Genomic DNA, 22,168 nt, shown 5'->3' on the forward strand with positions numbered 1-22,168 from the left:
TGGTCCTGGCGTCTCCCTGCCCCTCGGCCCCGTCAGGAGCTGAACGGCCCTTCTGTGTTGCAGGGATGGCGCTCCGTACTGTGAAAAGGACTACCAGGGGCTCTTCGGGGTGAAATGCGAGGCCTGTCACCAGTTTATCACAGGGAAGGTCCTGGAGGTAAGTGGCTCCCGTCAAAGCTACCGTCATTTTCCTCAGAAGTCGTCAGAAACACAATAGAGGCTCTTGTTCCATTTTTTTTTTTCATCTTCCCCTCTGGAGGAAAGAAAGTAGTTGTCGATGATGGATCTCTCAGAGATTTAACGTGTCGGGTTGTCTTCACAGGCAGTTTCTACTAAGTGTTCAAGCGAAATTGGAATGATGGCCAATTTATCAAAAGTGATAAGGGGACCGCTAGGAATTATGGGGAAGGAAGGGTTCTACGAGACTATTTTTAGACATCAGAAAGTAGGAAATGAAGAGCGTGTTAGAGCCACGTGTGTGCTTCATGTGTGCATATGCGTCCGTGTGAACCGTCCATGCCTGTGTGTGCCCGTGTGGGAGTGCACGTGTGTGTGTACCTGTGTGTGTGAGGGTGCACAGACTCAGGGGGCAGGGGCTCAGAACTGAAGCAAGGGAAGGGTGGGTGAAAGGTGAAGGCAGACACTTCCCCGCCCTTAAAAAACCGCATCCTGTGTGACCCAGAACACGCTGTGGCTTGGGCGGAGCCGAAGCCCGTCTGTCTCAGCCGCGGCCCCACCAGCGGGGGGCTGAGCGGAGCCCCCCCGGGCCAGAGCCCGGCCTGTGGAATCAGAGGCCGGAGCTCGGAGTCACTGCCCTACTTCTGCCTAGCCTGTGGGGCGCTAACCAGACCGGATTTAAAAAGAAAGAAAAGATTACGTCCTATCCATCCCACATTTCAGGGTGGAGAATGCGTCCTGGGCAAGACGTAAGTCAGGACGCCAAGCAGCTGGGAAGGCGACCAACTGGTTCTGCAGCTTTGACAGACACCAGGGCACCGAATCCACATAACCACCTTCAAACCTCCCAGCGGGGCGAGTTTCGGAGACACTGGGCGTAGATCTGAGAGGCCCCCAAGTGTCTGTGGGCCGCGTCTGGGATTGCACTGCAAGGTCTCGCAGGGCTTGCCCAATCCCGCGGCAAGCTCTGGGGTGCCTTTCTTTCCAGGAAACACAGAAGGGCCAGCGAAGGCTCTGTGCTAGGACCTAGTGTGGCTAATTGGGTTGGGGATATAAGGAAGGGACTGTCACAAGCAGTTGTCTTTTACCCAGGGGGGAGGGGGTTCCAGGAGGAAGAAGGAGCAGCCTCCGCGGAGGCCCAGAGCCCCCAGAGCAGAGCAGAAACGAAAGTCAGATGGGCAGGAGCGCAGGTGTGAGAGATGGTGCTAGGGGAGTGGGGAGGGGTCGGAGCATGAGGACTTCAAGAGTCCTGTTCAGGACTTTGGGCTTTATCCTAAGAATGGTGGGAAGCCATTAAAGCGATTGTGGTTGGAGCTGAACGTGATTGGATCATGTTGCGGTATAAGGAATGCACGGGAGGGCGCCTGGGTGGCCCTGTCAGTTGAGCCTCCGACTCTTGGTTTCAGCTCAGGTCATGATCTCAGGGTTGTGTGGGGTTCCGTGCTCAGCTCAGAGTGTGCTTGAGATTCTCTCTCCCTGTGCCTCTGCCCCTCTGTTCGTGCTCTCTCTCTCTGAAATAAATAAATATATATTAAAAAAAAAAAAGAATGCATGGGAGTCCTCAGATACACATAGGACCACGTCCATAGCAGCTCTGTTCACCACAGCCAGAGATGGAAACAACCCAGTGTCCGTGCATAGATGAGTGGACCAACACAATGTGGATATACAGACAAGGATTACTATGCAGCGTTCAAAAGGAAGGAATTCTGACACCTGCTACCACATGGAGGAACCTTGAAAACATTATGCTAAGTGGAAGAAACCAGACACGAAAGGCTGCATATGGTTTGCTTCCATTGAGATGAAATATCCAGAAGAGGTCAAGCCATAGAGACAGAAGGGAGACTGGTGATTGCCTGGAGTTGGGGGAAGGGGGACAGGAAATAAGAGTAACTGCTCATTGGTACCCAACTGGAGCAATGACATGTTTTGGAACAAGATTGAGGCAGTAAATGCACGACACTGTGATTGTCCGAAATGCCGCAGGATTGTTCATGTTTAAATGGTTTATTTTATGGGTTGTGAATTTTACCTTGAATTTAAAAAAAAAGTGGTTGGAGAGGGGGTGAGGGTGGAGACAGGGAGGAGACTATTGCAGAACTTGGTACACAAAACAGAACTCAGAGCTCTGGGGGGAGGGAAACCCGAGAGGTGGACCCACCCTCCACACACAGTTGGGGGCAGAAGAAGTTTTCATGGCCTTTCCAATGGTTTTCTTTGGCCCAAGTGTGGTCAATACCAGGGTTTGGGCCCTCGGTGAAGCACCCCTGCAGTAAAGCTGTTGGAGAAGATGATTGTGCCCTATTCAGATGCAGCATGAAGTCCAGGTGGTCAGATCACAAGACTCAAAGTGCGGTGGTGGGCACTCCCCACCTGTCCCCTGAACATGTCTCTCATCCCTCCCCACAGCATTTCCTTTGGGGTTCCCAAGTTTGATCAGTATAAAGACTGAAACAAACCCGTTGAGTTGGGAGCAATGGGGAAATTGCATTTTAAAACAACAATAAAATATCAGAACCATATCCCAGATGTTCGGCTGTAGGCAAAGCGGAGGGAAGACACTGAGCATAGCCCCCAGATTTGAGCCAGCCGCATTTACAGAAGGCATGGATCGAAACAACTGTCTCAGTCCACGGATGGAACTGTGTTCCCCAGAATGAGTTGGGGAGGCAGCAGGCAGGGGGGTGCTGTCGATGACGTCAGATTTAGTTCAACAGCCGTGAGAAGGAATGTGGAAAATACACCAGGTCCAAGAACGTGCCATTTTGAAGACACATCGGCTTACTCCGGCTCCCCCTGGACTGGCTGTTCTCGGTGGCAGCAGGAGCGCCTCACCACATTGGCTTCGGGTCTCAGTGAGGCCCGTCTGTAAGGTGGACGTCGCGGACGCTTTGCACACAGTGCCTAAAGAGTTGGGACTTCTGGGAATCACTTGTACGGGCTTCCTGGGAGAGTCAAGACCCACCCAGCGGGCATGCAGACCTCTTCAGAAGCGTGTGATCTAGAAAAATGTCCTGCCTGCCTGAGTAGCACACTGACAAGTGACCAACTTCTGAGTCAGCTTGGCTCGGTTACCCGTATAAACCAGGACGGGGCTCAACACTCCGCCCTCCTCCCATGCCTTCATTCTCAGACCCCATCATTGAAACATTACGATTGTGAATGTGTAAATGCTTTGATCCTTGCCTTTTTTTTTCCCTTCCATTTTAAAAATGTGGTAAAATGCACCTACCATAAAATTTACCATGTTAATCCCTTTTAAGTGTACAGTTCAGTGGTATTAAATATATCCATAATGTGGCCCAGCCATCACCACCATCCGTCTCCATGGCGCTTCACATCTTGTAAAGTGGAGATACTATACTTACTAAGCAGTAAACCCTCATTCCCTGTCCCCCTCAAGCCCCAACAACAGTCGTCCTATTTTCTGTCTCCATGAATTAGACTACTCTAGGCTCCTCCTACAGGTGGGTTCATATAGTATCGTGTGGTCTGTGTGTGTGTGGCTGGCTTATTTTACTTTGCACAATGTCCCCAAGGTTCATCGTGCTATAGCACGTGCCAGAATTTGCTTCCTTTAAGACTGAATGATATCGCATTATATGGATATACCATGTTTTGCTTGTCCGTTCTGTGATCCTTACCTGTTTTTTTGTTACTGTTGTTTTTTCTGATTGATCGTATCCGTAGAGATTGTAAATGTATTCGTTTCCTGAATCCGCTTGAACAGCGGGGTCTTAAAACCACAGAAACTTACTCTCTCACAGTTCCGGAGGCCAGAAGTACAAACACGAGGTGTCAGCAGGGCCACGCTCCCTCCAGAGGCTCTCAGGGGGAGCTCTCCCTTGCCCCTTCCAGCTTGTGGTGGCCTGTGGCTGTGTGACCCTGATCGCTGCCTTCATCTGCACATGACCTCCCCTCTGTGTCTTCTCTCTGTGTCACCCCCTTTGCTCTTAGAAGGACACTTGTCATTGGATTTAGGGCTCACCCAGATAATCCAAGATGATCTCATCTCGAGATCCTTAGCTTAATGATTACATCTGCAAAGGCCCTTTTTCCAAAGGTTCCAGAGACTTTATGTGGACAATCTTTTGGGCCACCCTTCAAACGCACTCCAGTAAATCTGGGAACTTAGACAAGTGTCATCTGGTGACCCTCGTTAAGCATCAGAGGTGCCCGATAGCCTCCTCTCTGGGCGCTTTCACCTGAGATGCCTCCAGACACTTGAGGAAGCTTTGGCTTGACCGTCTGGGGAGGAGAGTCTTCATGGGTTTTAATGAAAAGGGCTCCACGTGATAGGGACTCAGGGATCTACTCTTGGCTCTGGAACTCCCAGCTGTGGGACCCAGGCAAGTCTCTCAACTTCTTTGAGCCCCAGTTTTTCAGTACAGGCATTAAAAATATATCGAAGCCTTGGACCGCTTGACTCCAAGTTTCTTTGGCTCTTAGGATCTGAGTTCCGTAATTCTCATGTCTTAGGTCTAAGGGGTCAGAGTCAGCAGTTCTTCCTCCTGGAGAGACTTTCCTGTAAACTGGCATGGAGCATACACTCAGATTGTTGCTTTATTTACCATTAGCTGGCTTTCAGTTTTGTTTTCAGCAACAAGATTCTCTTTTTTTGAGAGGTCTTGCTATAAATGGCACATCTTTAAAAGCTTATGCTAATTAGCCTATAAATTCAGGAGCGTTCTGAAGATGTTTACAACCTGCCTCCTAATTAAGTCCAGAATCAAATTAGTGTGAAATACTCGAGTTTGCTAATAGCCTTCTATCTCCATCTGTATCTTGAAACTCTCCACTGAAGCAACCTTCCTCCCCCTTTTTCTTCCCACCCCCACCGCTCCTCTCCTCTCCTCCTGCTTTATAGCAGGCTAACGGTGCAGGAAGCTACAGGAGACTTCCAGCTTAGATCACAGATGTCAGCAGACGTTGGGCACCCCTTTGGTATAAATTTCCTTCCATCTTTGGTGACTGGCCCTTGGAGATCTCTTACTCCAGCAAAATTCCTTTCCTGGGCACAGGAATGTTGTTACCTGCCAACTTCATAAAGAAAGAAAATAGCGACAAAATAATTCCAAATTGAAGGCAGCATTAAAAACAAAAAAACAAAAAACAAAAAAAAACGTCAGACTGGAACCAGAAATGTTGAGGGTAAAGAAAAAGGGTTTGTCCCTGTTCCCTCCCCCTGGGCTTGGACTGTTCCATCAGCAAACCAAAGTCTTGAGCTGTTCCATCAGCAGTCGCTCAGCTAGCTCTCTTGCACAGTTCCCTTCTGCCAGGGCTCTGTGTTCACCCAGCACTCCACTGATTCCTTCAAGACAAATGCTTTCATCCCTAGGGAGCTTGGCTCCCTCTGCAGATGGGGCCTCTCTGGGCAGACACCTGCTAGACTGCAGCCTCTGGAGCCTTCCTCTTGCAGCTCGTCTCTCAGAGACAAAGCAAAGCTGTGTTGTCTGCATTCTTACTCAGAGGAGAGCAAGGCGAGGCTCTGCTTTTCTGGCTTGGGTCTCCTATTCCTTCCCTTTCCCTTCTTCCCCACATCACCACACCCAGGAAATCAACCCTCCTGTCCTGGGTGCCTTTGTTTCCAGAAAGGCTGGTGACACCTGCCTTTATGTGGCATAGTGTTTACAGTGCCACTTGTGTCCTCTGGGGAGCGTGTGATGCTTCAGCCTGTCTACTGCACAGTGTGAGACCCTCCCATGCAGCCCGAGGTGGGTCCTCTGCCCCTTCAGTGCCTTCCCGTTCACACCTACTGGGTGATGCTGTCCTGTCTTATCCGTTAACTTGGAAACGATGGACAGACAAAAGGACAGGGGGTGGACGGGCTTCAGACCTCTCCAGCTGAACTCCTGCAGCGGAGGAAATGGGATCACAACATGATTCAGCCAAATCCTCGTCCTGGAATCTCCCAGGGATTAAAAACAAGTGGCTTCATTTTGTTTTAACTTTTTTTTTTTTTTTAAGATTTTGTTTATTCATTCAACAGAGAGAGAGACAGCCAGTGAGAGAGGGAACACAAGCAGGGGGAGCGAGAGAGGAAGAAGCAGGCTCCCAGCGGAAGAGCCTGACATGGGGCTCGATCCCAGAACGCCAGGATCACGCCCTGAGCCAAAGGCAGACGCTTCATGACTGAGCCACCCAGGCGCCCCTATTTCATTTAACTTTTTGACTGCTTTTTCATAAAGCCCAGGGACAGAGGTTTAGGATGTTCCTGTGATTTTAATTCACATTATAAAGTGGAGGCCCTTGGCCTCTTCTTTCCTTTTGGTGTGGGTATTCCAAGCATGTTATGCTCTAAGAACCACAAGCAGTGGGCTGCTCTTGTTCTGGGTGCATCTGTTATGTAGTGAGAAGAAATGCGATTATACCATGGCACTTGCATGATTTATATAGTATGTTTGCAACCATCAAAGATATCATTTGTAAAACACAGGCTGAAATGCCACCTGCCCCTTTCTTCCTTGGTTTTGTCACACACACGCAAAGCAAGCACGGCACCCCATGTTCTCACTGAAAACTGACTGCGTTCTTCCCCTTCCTACTGTGCTCAAAGGAATTCATGCTTCCACTTAACTCTGAACCCAAATGTTTTTGAGGATTAGGGAGAGGAAAAAGAATCAAGGAACCCTGGTAGTGTTGGTTGAGATGGTCTATGTCTTGGGGGACCGTGAAACACCACGGTATCCTGCTCTTGCATAATATTTGTAACGCTTGCTAATGATCTCATAAATATTTAATTCTCACAAGCCTGTAAAGTGGTCAAGGCAGTTACTACTGACCTCCATTTACAGATGGGGTTACTGAGTGCCAGCAACTCGGGGCCTAATTAGTAACAGACCGCGATTAGAAGCCAGGTCTCTCAGTTCTCAGAAGACAGGAACATACACACTGCTTCATGATCCACCTGGCAGTAATCATTGCAGAACACGGGTAATTAATTTGCTTCCCAAAATAACTTGCTGAAGGACCAAAATTTATCATTACCAGTGAAACGGAGAAATCCATCTCACTAGCGGCCCTGTTATACCTATTTTGGGGATGAAAAACATTTGCTGCTTGTTTGGTTTACTTTTTACCCGTGTAAAATGTCACTGAAAGTCAGCGACCCTTCTCATAGAGTCTGTTGTACTTCTGTGCAGTCATAGGCCACAGCGTCTGGTCTATGTAGTCATAGTTGACAGTGGCTGGTCTATGCAGTCATAGCTCTCAGCATCTGGTCTATGCGGTCATAGCTCTCAGCATCTGGTCTATGCGGTCATAGCTCACAGCATCTGGTCTATGCGGTCATAGCTCTCAGCATGTGGTCTATGCAGTCATAGCTCTCAGTGTCTGGTCTATGCAGTCATAGCTCATAGTGTCTTGTCTCCTTTAATCAGCTGTAGGCTCCACAAGGGCACCTGGCACGGCCCTTGGAGAATACTGTAGATGGATGAAGCTATCTCAGGTTGGACAGCATGCTTTCTTCACAGAGCTCCAGTCTAACACTCTCTGGAGCTCAGTAGATCAAAGCAGGGCCAATATAGGGATACCAGTCGTCTTTCCTAATTTAAAACTAGAACTTAACAATAAACCATAGAACTGGGCTCATTTTCAAATACAAATTAAGAAAACTGTGGTATATCCACACAATAGAGTATTATTCAGCAGTAAAAAGGGTTGAAGTGCTGATAACACGCTACCACAAGGATGAACCTTGGAAACATGGTGCCCAGTGAAGGAAGCCAGGCACAAAAGACCTCATATTATAGGATTCCACTTATATGAAGTGTCAGTGTCTAGAATAGGCAAACCCACAGAGACAAAGTAGATTAGTGGTTGTGGGGGGCTGGGGGAATGGGGAAAATGACTGCTAATGGGCACAGGGTTTTGGGGGGAGTTGATGAAAACATTCTTGAATTAGTGATGATAGTTGCACAACCCTGAATATATAAAAACCATTGAATTGCATACTTTAAAAGGATGAGTTTCAAGGTATGTGGATCATGTCCCAATTTAGATATATATGTATAAACACACACACACACACACACACACACACACACACACACACATCATCTGTCGTCTGTCTATGCAGAGACATACAGGAGATGGGGAGCTGGAATCCTGTTATTCTCAGTTTCCTTACCTATGAAATGAGAACACTAGTCACCGCCTCTCACGGCTGCAGGATTTGAAAAAAAGAAGGCAGGCAAAACCGCCGGCATAGTTAGCAGTGACGGTAGTCCCTTCCTTCATCTGTCTCCGTCTTTCTTCCAGTCTTGGACAGTTTAACTTATTAGGTAGAAGAACAGTGGGTAAAGGGCGAGAATCGAGGATTCAAGTCAATCACTGTCTTCTGCAGCATCGTATGCCAGATCTTTTCCCTTCCTGAGCATTCCAACTTTCGGTTGCCTGTGTGGCCACGGGTTGCCATTGCACAGAACTGTGCCCTTGATCACAAACTATGACTTGATTAATATCAAGTCTTCCCAACACAGGAATGTGAACTTAGGTTTATATTCAACGTATGGTTTATGATGTGTTGGTTGCAACAGCTTATTTGCGGAGAGTAACGTGGTGCTCATGTTTTTTCCCCCTCCATCGTGAGCAGATTTGGAATCGGCCCAGGAGGGCATAAGCACATTGCTGTGATCAATGATTTGAGGAAAATCTCTCTGATTCACCCAAAGTTATCTACTTTCTCCTCCATTAGTGACAAGGGGAAATGTGTCACCAGGGTAACAGGACTATGTTCACAAGCAGTAAAGTTTCGATGTTTATGAAAAAAATCACCCTGTTTCCTGTCAGCACAAATGGAAGGACTTCCTTATCTGGAAATGACATTTTGAAAAGAATTTGTATTTTGAGTTAAAACTATGTTTTGTATTTCAGTGTTAACTTCAGAGAGTTTACCTTATTGCTGGTGAAATGTGTGTGTGTGTGTGTGTGTGTGTGTGTGTGTTGGTGGGGGTGGGGGTGACAGTTGAACCAAGCAGTAGAATGTAACTCTTCCAGAGACGTGAACGAGTAGTATTGAAGTTATGCTGGTGGCCCAACATTGGGGGCCACAGAAGAAAATGTAAGATTTAGGACTTGTTCTCAGATAGATGAAGTGTGCATTTCTAAAAGCAATAGGGTGTCCAAGTCTACAGCTATACCCCCTGTAGGATCCAGGTGACCCCCCAGTGCTCAAGCGCCCAAGTCTATTACGGCATCTTCAGAGTCAGAGAGTGATTGTCAGTGGTGGGACTGAACTTAAGAAATGATCAGGATCTGACAGTACAGAGGCAGCCTGCCTCAACAGCATAGTGATGGGATGGGTCTCTTGGTCTGGCCAGGGTTCTGGGCACAGAAGTGATGACCCATCAGAGCTGTCCTTGGGTCATCACCAGCAGGTGCAAGTGGAAAATTATCTCTATTTGTTGTTGTTATTGAAGTCTTAGGTCACTTTTCTCTAGCCTTGCTTGTTTCTTTGATTTAAATGTGTGATTTGATTTTACTGTTTGGTTTAATTGCATGCTTATAATATGCTATTTTCCACTTCAAATCATTTTTGTAAGTAGTCAGGTTATACACATCAAAAACTAAAAAAAAAATTATTTTTCCATTAAAGACTAGCACTATCGTAGTTTAATTATGAGGTAAACTGGCTTCTGTGGGCTCCCCTGGACTCATTCTCCATCTGGAAGATCAGCACTATTCGAAAATGCTTGCCATCCACTTGGATCTGCCTACCTGGCCAGTGGTGGCTCACAAGACAGCCCAGTGTCTTTCTACACCCTTTCTCTGGAGTCCAGGTTGTGCCTCTGGTGGACATTACAGCAGCCCTTTGAGTCTCAAGCCATCTTCTCTAGTTTCTGGATTCATGAGAACACGAACAGTGGCGGCATCTCAAGCCACCTCTGCTCCATTTTGTCCTTGTGCTTTTGTCCACAAAGCCTCTCTTAGTTGAGCATTGAGCTGGGTGGCACAAAGGTCACCAGGACAACTTCCATACTGGGCATAGCTTTCTCCAGGTAAGGATGTGAAATTTGCCACAAAGCCCAGGAGATGAACGTTCCAGGGGACATGAGAGCATTTGGTCCCCTTGGCCCCACGCAGCAATGCTGCCCTCCTGCCTGTCCTGTTGGGAACAGGCTTCTTTCTCTTTTGTTTTCCACCTGAACGTGCTTGCTTCCTGGACCTCACGGCTTCCCACCTCGTGAAGGATGTTATGCCAATTCCAGCAGATGGACCTGCTTCGAGCTTGCCAGCTCATCAGGAAGAATGACGGTTAGGGCCGGGGCCCATACAGGCCAGCGGAAATGAACCGATACAGTAATTCCTCCCCCAAAAGGACACTTTGGAATGGCCTTTCAAATGAAAGCGATTTATAAACTACCTATTTTCATGGCCCTGCAGCAAAACGCAAAGCTGCAGGCATCTTGGAAACATGGATAGAATCTGGAATCACCTAACCAGATCCCTGTGCCCACCCTTTGATTCTTTACTCTTTATTTTCTTTACCCAAATCAAATTCATATGCATGGACCAGGGGCAGGTCAACAGGAAAGGCCTCTCGTTACTGCTCAACAAGGACTGTCCAACCAGGCCGACTTCTCAAACCTCTTGACTCCACATGGTGATTATTCCTTGCCCCCTTTTACTTGGAAACTCACAAATTTGGTAGTTTGCTGGGTAAGTCTGAAGGTGAACCATCCTCTTTCTCCCCATCTTGGAAGATAAAGAGGTAGTTAAATAAAATCTGAAAGAGGGGCCAATCCTCCAAATATAGGAGAGTAGACAGATGAAATCTGGGGATCAGTGATCCCAATTCTGATGTCCCAGTCCTTCCAGCCATGACTGAGAGCCCAGGTGAGTTTCCCCTTTTCCTTTGTAAGGAGGGTCTCCTTTGCTCCTCTGACAAACAGTTGACTGCCTGCTAATTTCCCAAATGCAGGACAAAGGTCTGGCATCACAGAAATAAAAACTATAGTCCCTGACTGCTGAGGTTTTAAGGTTGGGATCCTACAACTGCTTGCATGAGAATCACCTGGTTACCCACTGTAAAGTGTGGGTTCCCAGGCCTCATCCAGAGATTCTGGCCTGGGCCCAGGAATCTGCATGTTAACATGCCGCCCTGCTCTGGGTGATTCTGGTGTGTGTGGGGGAAGGGCAACAGATCAATCACACTGGGAGAAACTGGCCCTACGAGGGTGTGGTGAAGGCACATTCATCGAGGCTTTTGACTCCTTGAAAGAAAAACGCGCTAAAAAATGCCCTCTAATTATTATAATGTGCAATCCAGTAGCTTCCTCTGCATTTTAGAAACACTGCCTTGTTGCTGAAAACCTTTCATTTTATCACCAGTGTTGGGAATTGCTTCCACACGTACACAGGGGGTCTTTTTACTAGCTCATTTATGGGCAAATAATCTTCATGAAAAATTTCCCTAAATCACTGCAGCAGTATTAAAAATGACAGGAGTTATAACAGAATCCTGCCCTCGTCCTAAGAAAGGGGTACATCAAAAGTGCTGTGCTATCAGAGTAGAGGGTTTCTGGCTCCTTCTCTCTGTTCACATACATGAACAGCCTGTGGCTTCACCTTCTGTCACTGACTCATCTGGGATTTCTGCAGAATGGTTTAGTTGGCAATGAAGTTAGTGTTGTAAAGTGCCTGGAATGTAGAAGGTCTCTGTTGATTTTTTTTGGCCACTATAAAAGAGCACAGGACAAAGCATACCGAAAATATGGATCAAGGAAACTTGATAAGCAAGGTCGTTTTTTTGGTCACATTTCTCTCTCTATCTCTTTCAAAAAAAAAAAAAAAAAAAGACCATCAAAACCAGAAAATTCTGAATAACTAATGGGAATCAAAATCAAGTCGCTCTCAATTTTACTCCATAAAGGATTTCATAATATGCGCCTCAAAAGCAGTGACTTGAAGGAGAAGTTTGCCAGCTGTTTGAAAGCTGTGTGCACTTGGACACCTTTCCATCATCTCAAACCCAAGAAAGAAACTTAAAAAAGCCGAGGAATCTGGTTTCTGTGCAAGCCTCTGCCTCGGGGCAATTCCTATCAGCGACTGCAGTGCAGACAATTGTTGAGTGACCCTGAAGAAATGGTACTTTCCCCAACCTGCGTTAAAAAAAAGAAAGAAAGAAAGAAAACCTACCCCCCTCCTTTCCGTGGGAACTTGGACTGGCCCGTAGTGGTTTGCTGGTGTGTTGAACTAGTGAGCGCAGCGAGGGGAGGGAGGCGTGAGAACGCCTGCCCCGTTCTGTTTTCCGGTGTGTGTGCCGCTGAGCAGTGCACACCGCGTTTGCCTCGCTTCGGAGAGAAGCCGCCGCCCGTGACCCGGGAGGGCAGGGAGCCCCCGTCGCGGGGCCGGCGTCTGGCGTGCACCAGCCTCTCCGCCACGCTGCGAGTTGCAAGCCCAGAGGCGTTCCCAGCTCAGCACCGCCAAGGAGCGGGAGCCGAAGCGGAGCCCTGGCAGAAGGTAAAGAAGGCAGTGCGCGAGGCATCTGTCTGTCCTTTGCTTTGCAGGGCAGACGCGAGATTCCTGGCTTCCTTGGTGACCCGCCCCCCGCGCCAGGTCCTCCAAAAGCCGCTTGCATTGGCCTGAACTACGTTTTTACTTAAACTCTTTGGTTTTTTTATTTATTTATTTTTTTTGATACAAAATGAACTAGGGAGCTTTTTGCCCTTGATAAAGAGCTAGAAGAAAGAGCGGGGAAGGCTGGTTATTTGAGAGTTCTCGTTTATTGACCTTTTCAGTGTGTGTGTGTGTGTGTGTGTGTGTGTGTTTAGGCTACTACCCCCAAGATTGAAAGGAGAGAGAGAGAGAGTGTGTGTGTGTGTGTGTGTTTAGGCTATTACCCCCAAGATTGAAAGGAGAATGTGGTTTCCAGATTTGTTTTGTTTTGTCTGTGGTTTGTGGAGGTCCGTGGAATTTATATTTGAGATGAAAGGGATTGGGGGCCCTATTTGGGGGATTTGGTGGTGCAGGGACTTGAGGAGATTTATCTGTTACTATAAATGTGTGGGCTTTTTTTTTTTTTTTAAAGAAGTTCCCCATGAATGAAAATGAGGAAGCAAAACGTTTGGGTATTTGTCATATTTTGTCATAGCTCCAGATGGAAAAGGCTTGATTGTTACCTGCCCCACCATCTTGGAGCATCAAGTGAAAGCAACCTAGAGACTCTTGTCGTTAGGATGAAAATAGTTTTCCTAAAAATCTGCTTCTTAAGCCATGCTCTGAAGTTTATTTTTTAGAAAAAAAAAGTTTTAAAATACGCTACGCTGGCTCTAAAGAAGGAATGAGACGAGGAAAATCTCAACTGTGAAAGAGATTTCTGATTTTGGAAAGAAAAAAAAAAAAGAATCTAGCCAAAACCCAGCAGGAAAGTGGTCGCTAAAGCAGCTTCCTGTGTCCCTTAACTGGGGTTGGGGATTTACAAGAAAACGGAGCCTGTTTTCTCTAGATGGTCTCACGAGGAATGTTAAGAGGATGTGAAGTTATATAGATTATCCAAACAGGTTCTGACAAGTAAGTGAAAATAACTCATTAAACTATAATTGTTGCCATTCTATAATGGATCAAAAGGCTTGTTGAGTCACGATGTACTTACAGAATAGGTGAATTTGCTACGGCTCATTGGCATAAATTACTTTTGAGAAGACTTTTTAAGACCAAGTATGCAGCCTTGCCAAGCGTCTCGTTATAGTTCTTTGAATGCATGTTTTGACCAAATGTTTTCAAGTGGGTGTTTAGCCATCTTTACGTGTCAGTGGGTCTAACCCTTGCATCAGTGGCTTATCCAGCTGATTCAGGGAATAGCCTATCAGGACAATAAATCTGCAGGTTTTTCCCTCTCACTAAATAATAGCTCATTTAAAAGGATGGGGAAGTCCAGAGTTCTCAGTCCCTGCATCCCAGCTCTAGAGGGATGATCATGATTTTGCCTCCTGTAGACCAGAGTTCCTCAGCCTCCATACTGTTAACATTTTGGACGGGATGATTCTTGTGGAGGACGGTCCTGTGGGATGCTTAGCAACATCCCTGGCCTCTACTCGTTACTGACCGTAGCCCTCCCTCCCCAGCTGTGACAACCAAAAATGTCTCCAGATGTTGCCAAGTGTTCCCTGCAGGGCAGAACCGCCTGCCAGTTGAACCACTGCTGTAAAGAAACCACTTTTGAGACCAGCTGCCGCAGAGAGGAAGAGAGGGCTACGAGGAGGGAGGCCAGACCCCAGGGGACACTGGCCGAGTAGAAGGAACAGTGACAGGACACATGCTTTGCCCTGACTGTGTTGGTTTTTATTTTGTTCTGCTTCAGTTTGAGCAGGGGTTAAACACTATTCTGAATATACATTCTTCTGCTCCTGGCTGCCCCCATCATGATCCCTTATGGGCCTTGTTGGATACAGTGCCCTGGTTTTATAGTAGTCCGACTTCTCTAAAGCGAATCTCATCTTAAGTACATCCCAGGAACGTACTGTTTTTTTTAAAAAACAAAACAAAACAGGATCTCTTGTAATAGCCCACGTTATAAAGTAAATAATTACCCATAACTTATCAAGTCTGCAAATACAGATTTTTTGATATGTGGGCTTTGAGTAGATCTGGGCATGCATATTTGGGTTTTTCTTTTGGAACCTACCAACGAGTGCTTTCATTTCTCTCTCCTTTCCCCTTCTATACCAATGGGTCTCAAACTTTCTGGTTTTCTAGGAATTGGGTTTCATTTGTCAGTGAAATAGAATAGTCACAGCCTTTCTCCAGCTCACAGATAACGATAGAGTCCATGGCTGGATTTTTTTTTTTTTCATTTACATTTTTCCTGTACCTTTAGCGTTTGCTGCTGCTTGTTGGCTCTCAGAGGTGAACAGATTGTGAGTGAAGTTGTAGGAAACAAACACTGATACCAAACATCTGAATCAGCTAACTTCCCATAGTTCCACTTTACTTCTTTGGGTGGACCCATGTTCCAATTATAGCTTTAAATTTCATAAGTGTAAATTCACAACCTCATAAAATAGTTCTCCTGCAATCTAGTTATGCGTGTTACATTTTCGTGGCGTTTCTCCAAGAATGTGGTAGGTTGCCCTGAGCTCCATGACTTCCAGGAGCTACCAGCAAACAGGAGGAGACAGGCCGCTCTGGGGAAGACTCCCCTCAAGCCCAGCTGGGGCGGGGGGTTGGGGGGAGCACTTGGCATTGGCTGGACCTATCAGGAAATGCCTCTAATTGTTGGAGTCCATTCTTGGTGACAGGGTTGGACTGGCCCATGGTGTTACCAACAAATTATGTTTTCTGCTTTTTGATTGCAAAGCAAACCTTTTACCTCAGCCTAGAAGTACCAGTATATCATCCACCGTGTGCTCTCTTAGAAACATTTTCTCATTAGTAGAATTCGCTCCCTCCTTCACTAAATCTAAGGCCCATGAGCACAGAGAAGGCTACTATTTTAGGTCCATTTTATCCCCAAGATGTAGCACAGTGTCTACCCGTATTGGTTGCTCAGTAGTTGACGAATGAGTGAGTGAATGTCAATGATTCCCATAGAAAGACCACCCAGGAGGTTGGTCTGTGAGAAGCTCACATGCCATGTTCACGTAGTCTGTCTGTAATTTTTTCAAAAGGACAAATCCAATTCCCATCAAAGCAGCTTTTAATGTTTGAGGGACTACCAGAGGAATCTTTTAAGAATGCAGAAAAAGCGGCTCTATGGATTATAGAATTTGAAATGGGGGAGCTTTATACATTTTTCTTCATGACGCCCAGAAATTAAACTTCTGCTGTTATTTATTTACAATCCCACATGCTAAAGATGCCGCACAGATTTAGTAATCTAAAAAGCAGACCAACACTAAGATTTGACCCAAAGGCATGGTATTCTCAACCTCTGTTGAAAATTATCCGGTCAGAAGAAAGAACTTGTAGATCACTAATGAAAAAATATACCTCCTTAACTCTATGTATCCTAATATGATGTCCTAGAGTATTGGCGGGGGCGAGGGGGTCTCCTGGGAGGTTGGAATGAGCCCCCGTTTCCTGACCCAGGTGTTAGGACGTGGGGTGTCCAGAATAAGGCAGACCACTGGAAAGGGGAGGGAAGCTGAAGATGTCCTCGTGCTGTCATAAGTACACTGACCTCAGCTCCGTTTTCCTAAGCAGAGCCCCTGCTATGAGCCTGTATGAGCAAAAATGAGTCTTACCAGCACCAAGGTGTGGCCTCGGGGAGCGAGGCCCCTAGTAAAAGAGGAAACACACCCTGCTACTTTTCTGGTTCACCAAGCCCAGAATGGTTTCGGCAAATAGGCGTCTGTGTCGTCCTCAGCATTGCTTCACATTGAGGTCGTGTTTTGCTCATAAACATTAGATGAAGCAGAAATGTTTGCTTATACTCAAGAGCGCTTTTATCTTTCCCTCCTGCTAAATAATTGTTTTGGTGGTTTGTCTCGGTTCTCTGCAGCTGGTCCCTTGCATCCGTGCATATATCCGTATACCTTGTCCAAATAAACATACTTGAAAGATAGAGAAATGTGTTTTTGCAAAGTTTAGAACATCCTCTAACAGAGAGTTGAAGCCCAGCTTTCTGCTTTGTTTTGGCAGCTTGTTTAGGATGCAAAGTGTATCTGGTTCTGGCAATAGATGAAAGAAGGGTGTTGGTTCTTGCATAACAAAGTTGAGGGCCAAAGGACTGGGGGGAGGCAGGGTAGATTTCCAAGCTTCCCTTTGTGTGTTTGAAAGAGTTTGAAAGCGTGAGAAAAAAAAAATGCTATTGACTGGGTTTTTTTGTTTTGATTTTGAACCTCAGAATTATAAAAACCTATTGAAAAATCTTATCTCGGCTTACCCAGCCCTCTGTGATTAAGCTCTTGCTCTGCGTCCAGGTCACCTACATCTGTCCCCCTCATTCATACCAGCCCCCTGGCCTGCTTTCTGTCCTCAAGACTTGTTTCCATCTCGGCTCTTTGCACTCGCTGTTCCTCTGCCTGGAACATCCTTCCCCCAAGCCTTGGGGGACTCATTATTCACCCTGTCTGCCATTCCTTTGAGAAGCTTCCCCGGTCACCGTAGCTGAAGCTGCCTCCGCCTACCCAACCCTAAGTCATCTTCTATCCCCTGGACCTGTTTTATTTTCTTCATGGTACTCCCCCCCCCCACCACCACCTGCAGGATGATCTAAAATCCTTCTTTGCTCATATACTTGTCTACTCTCTGCCACCCGTTGCCAGGATGTAAACCTCAGGACAGGTGCAGCCATATCCCCAGCACCTAAAACATTATCTGACGAAGGGTAGGTGCTCAGTAAATGGGTGCGTGAATAGATGAATGGGAAAGGATGGTGGGAGGAAGGACTCTCTGCTTCATAAAGCCCTCCTCCCCTTTAAATCTTACTGAGTGCCCCTCTTCTGGGATGTCTCCCTGACTCCCCTGCACGGCAGTCTTGGATATTTTCTCTCTGACACCTGTCTCACTCAGTAGTCTTACCCTCCTGCAGGGTAAACCCCTTGAGGGCAGGAGTATCTAATAAAGGGGGGTTATGGCTGTAGTTACTACCGGTTCTTACTGCCTTTGTACTTTATAAACCTATCTCATTCAAGTCCCTTTTTTTTTTCTCAAATTTTTGTTTAAATTCTACTTAGCGAACAGAGTGCGTTATTGGTTTCAGGAGTAGAATTCAGTGATTCATCACTTACATACAGCGTCCAGTGCCCATCTCAGCAACTGCCCTCCTTAAGACCATCACCCATCTAGCCCCTCCGCCACTACGCCCTCCGTCAACCCTCCGTTTGTTCTATCTTTAAGAGTCTCTTATGGTTTGTTTCCCTCCCTCTTTTTTCTTTTTTTCCCTTCACACCCTCCCATAAGTTCATCTGTTTTGTTTCTTAAATTCCACATATGAGTGAAATCATATGGTAATTGTCTTTCTCAGACTGACTCATTTCGCTTAGCATAATACTCTGTAGCTCATTAAACTCCTTTTACCAACTCTACCCGCTGTACTCACTATTACTCTCATCCTTGTTTTGCAAATGACAAAACTGAGGCTCAGAGCAGCTGCCCCAAGGCATACAGATGATTACTAGCAGGGTCGGAATTGGAATCCAAGATGTCGGTCTTCAAAGCCTACCTTCTTCGGCCTTCTCCTCCTCCTCTTCAGGTGTCTGACTTCCAGGTGCACCATATTTGCCAAATGACTGAAACCTAAGACTTCACCTCCTCCCTCTCTTCCTGTTTGAGCTTATAAATATTATAATATCTGTAATAATTATATAATGTTATAAATATGAGCTTATTGGTTCATCTCTAAGGACAGCTAGCTTGTGTACCATATCCCTTTTTTTAACTGACAGAGCTTAATTCATTAAACTCTCGTTTTTCTTATGTAAACACATCTATTAGTAAAAATGTCAGCTGCCATTGAGTCACACATGCGTACTTCAACCGAAGGAGGTTTGCACTGGGCAGTTGTGGGTAGAAGTTTCTGCGAAGGGGCATCTGGGTGGCTCAGTAGTTAAGCATCTGCCTTCGGTTTAGGGCGTGATCCCAGAGTCGTGGGATCGAGCCCCACAATGGGCTCCCTGCTCACTGGGAGCCTGCTTCTTCCTCTCCCACTACCCCTGCTTGTGTTCCCTCTCTCGCTGGCTGTCTCTCTCTGTGAAATAAATAAATAAAATCTTTTAAAAAAAGAAAGAAATTTCTGTGAAAAGGTCTAAAAATTGTAAAAGTGTCAGCATTTCTTTTGTGTTTTTAACATAACCAAGTGCTTTCAATCGCCTGGCTTGCCTTCACTCCAGTCTTTATGAGTTTGGTTTTTCCCGGGATATTCCCTGGCTGAAGTGGAAAGCCAAGTTCAGGAGCCTTTGCTGACATACAGATGTCATTCTCTAACCCATTCTAAGATGGCGGAACTGCTTCTTTACGTAGAGCTGAGGGGGGAATTGTTTACTGTGCTCGTGCCCAGGGGTTTCCACACTGGCATGAGTCTCTGGGTAGAATGGAGGCGGCCAGTGCTGGCGTGTTAGCTGTGGGTCCCTCATTGTCTGACAGCTGAATTTTCCAGCATGTAAGTCCTGATGACAGCTCTAGCCAGGCAGAGTCAGCAGCCTCATCAGGCTGGTCCGTGGAAGCTTTTCTTGGCTCATAATCAAGTTGCACCCAGGTTTGGGCCAACGCAGCTGATTCCCATCTTCCTCGGGAGGAGACATGATAGGCAGGAAGGTGGAGCCCACGTGCCGTTTGTGGATGTGACAAAACTCCAGGGGCCCCCCAGCACTGGGGCAGGACCAGTCAGTGCTCAGCTACAGCATGTGTGGGGAATCTGTGTGTGAGCCCCAGTGGGTCATCCAGCTTCTCTGTCCATCATGAAGAAAACAGCCATTTCCTGGCCTTTTAACCATCCCTGAGCGAGGTTGGAGGGACTTTGACTTTCTCACACGGCTTCTCAAGTGGCATAGTGGCCTTGGATGTGCTCACTGGTAAATATGTCTTGTGATTTGCGGTTGAACTTACTGTGCAATGAGAGTTTGAGAAAGGAGTTTCTGGCTGGTTAATTGTTCACTCGTGCCACTCCCAGACGAGAGCCGTTTGGTAACTGGGTCCTTGCTTAATCTGAACTCATACCAACAAGAGCGGCAACTCACTTGGCTGGTTTCCAGACGTGGCCTCTCACCAACCAGAAAGATCTCTTCTCTACCTGCTTTTCTGTGTTAAAGGTGATTCCTGCTCAAGACTCCCAGAACGATCATGGCAGAAAAAGTTCCATAGATTTAATCTAGTCTGACCTTAAAGTTAAGGACACTAGATGCAAGAAACACAAGGCATAGCCCATTGGTGAGGAAGCCACAAGTAGATTTCAGAGCCGTTTGGTACCCCCCCCCAACACGCCCCAGACTGCACCCTTTAACTACTTCCCTGCTTATTGTACCAGAAAAAGCAAAGGACAGCACACTCTTTCTGTGATGGGCCGGATGGTAAATATTTCCAGCTTCATGGACCATACTGTTTCTTTCTCAACTGCTCAACTCTGCTGCGAAAGGCCAGAGCAGCCGTAGATACCAGATAAATAGATGCACATGACTGTGTCCAGTGAATCTTCATTTGTAAAAGCAGGTTGTGAGCCAGACTGGGCCCGCAGGCTGGTTTGCTCACCCTGATAGGAGGTAAAAGTAAACATCTCCGTTCACTCCCCAACCCCGCTCCCCAGAGGTGGCTACTGATTGAACGTCCAGTCTGTTCTCCCTGGCGTGCATCAGCGTGTTTACAAATCTGGGGTTTAACCGCATACATTTTGTCCCACAGAATGTAGAGTTCTGTACCTTGCTTTGCTCCTGTTTCCTCTGTACAGATACACATGGGAGGGTATATACTCTTTTTTACACAAATATGACCACATTGTGCATCGTTTTCTGCTGTTTCCTTTTCTTCACTTGGCAGTGACTCAGTGTCAGTGCTTTGCTGATTTATGACTCCTTTTTAATGGGGACATGGTGGCCTCCATCTTAACCTTCCACCAAGAAATCATACCAAATATGAAAGAATAACTGTATATATAAATAATTACTGGCCAACAGCCAAAGATAATGTCTTGTTTGCTCCACATTGTCACGTGGTGATGCTCCATGTTAGCCTTTCTTTTTTTTTCTTTTCAAGGTTTTGGGGTTGGGGGAGGGGAGGGGGCGGGGCAGAGGGAGAAACAGCTGAGCGGGGAGACGGAAGCATGACTGGATCCCAGGATCATGACTTGAATGGAAGGCAGATGCTTAACCGCCTGAGTCACCCAGGTGCCCGTCCACATTAGCCTTTCTAAAGGGGGGACTAAGCTTCTGCCTGACTTACTCCCAGCTCAGCACTGCATCCAGGTGGTGAGTTAATAAATGATTTTGCATGACTGTGAAGGGTTCAGAACAAGTTTTAGGGTTAGCAGCATGGTTATGAGATTTCTGTAAACCTTGAAAATTCCAAGTGTTTTGCAGTGCTATAGAGCGTGCATTGTGGGGAATAGGACTGACCCACACCACACACTATGCTGTCCCTTTAAGGTCTGTGCATTGGGAGATGGCCTGTGTTAGTTTCCTAGAGCCGCTGTACGAAAGTGCCACAAACTTGGTGACTTAAAACAGGAGAAACTTATTCTCTCACAATTCTGGAGGCCAGACAACTGAAATCAAGGTGTGGGCAGGTGTTGGTTCCTTCTGGAATCTCTGATGAAGAACTTGTTCCTAGCTCTCTCCTAGCCCCTGGTCGCCGCAGGCAATCCTGGGCATTCCTTGGCTTGTGGACATATCATTCCAATCTTTGGCCTTCCTCTTAGTCTCCCTGAATCTGTTTCCCCTTCTCTTGCCACCGGAATCCAGGATGACCCTCATCTCAAGATCCTTACCTTAATGACATCTGCAAAAACCCTTATTCCAAGCAAGATTACCTTCTGAAGTTGCAGATAGACATACTTTGTGAAGGTCACAATTCAACCCACTCCATGTTCTCTATCTGAAAACCAGTGTTCTTCCTTCTCAGGCTTTTCCTCCTGTTTGTGAGGAAAGGGGCAAAAGCCTTATTCTTGTCCTGGTCAGAAGCCCTGCTCTGAGAACCCTGGGAGCCCAGAAGATGGCACCTGCTGTTAGTCATTTACAAATCTAAAATCAGTTGCAGAAATCTAGCTGCCAGAACTGCCAGGCTTCTAGGAGTTTTCTTGGAGGGTAGCAAAATGAAAAGCTAATGAGTAAAGTGTTCACATATCTGATAGTTTAATTGAAAAGGAAGCAGAAGGAAACTGTCTTTTATTATCCCCAGGAGTTCTTAGTTCAGTGGGTGCCAGGCTTTCCCTGAAATTAACCAGCGCTAATTGTTGCCTTTCGAAGTTTGACTCCAGTGTGCAGGCTGGATAACCAATACCATCCTTGGTATAATTTGCATACATTTCATTTCATTTGTATCAATTCTCAGGAGAAAGTTATATTACTGCAAAAGTCAAGGACTGTGGCTGGGTATGTAATCTGCTTTTAATAGTTTG

The 22,168-nt window shown here is 46.5% G+C and overlaps 2 protein-coding genes across 7 annotated transcripts in view; both read left to right on the forward strand.

Annotated features, from left to right (window-relative positions):
* LOC121101274 (actin-binding LIM protein 1-like) overlaps window positions 1–1,590 on the forward strand; it is a 190,164-nt gene extending 188,574 nt beyond the window's left edge. The window contains exon 6 of the mRNA XM_040624498.1: window positions 64–1,590. Within this exon, the coding sequence (XP_040480432.1) occupies window positions 64–217 (154 nt within the window). The 3' untranslated portion in view covers window positions 218–1,590. The remainder of the gene's footprint in view (window positions 1–63) is intronic.
* A 10,783-nt stretch (window positions 1,591–12,373) lies between these two features.
* The window catches only part of LOC103657401 (actin-binding LIM protein 1), an 88,114-nt gene continuing 78,319 nt past the window's right edge, over window positions 12,374–22,168 (forward strand). For 2 of the 6 annotated variants that reach the window (XM_040624491.1, XM_040624492.1), the window contains exon 1: window positions 12,374–12,642. The gene's annotated coding sequence lies outside the window, so the exon portion shown is untranslated. The remainder of the gene's footprint in view (window positions 12,643–22,168) is intronic. The other 4 variants (XM_040624495.1, XM_040624493.1, XM_040624494.1 and 1 more) reach the window with 3 other exon arrangements.

This window comes from Ursus maritimus, unplaced genomic scaffold (genome assembly GCF_017311325.1).
Source record: "Ursus maritimus isolate PB19 unplaced genomic scaffold, ASM1731132v1 scaffold_7, whole genome shotgun sequence".
In the NCBI taxonomy this organism is placed as follows: Eukaryota; Metazoa; Chordata; class Mammalia; order Carnivora; family Ursidae; genus Ursus; species Ursus maritimus.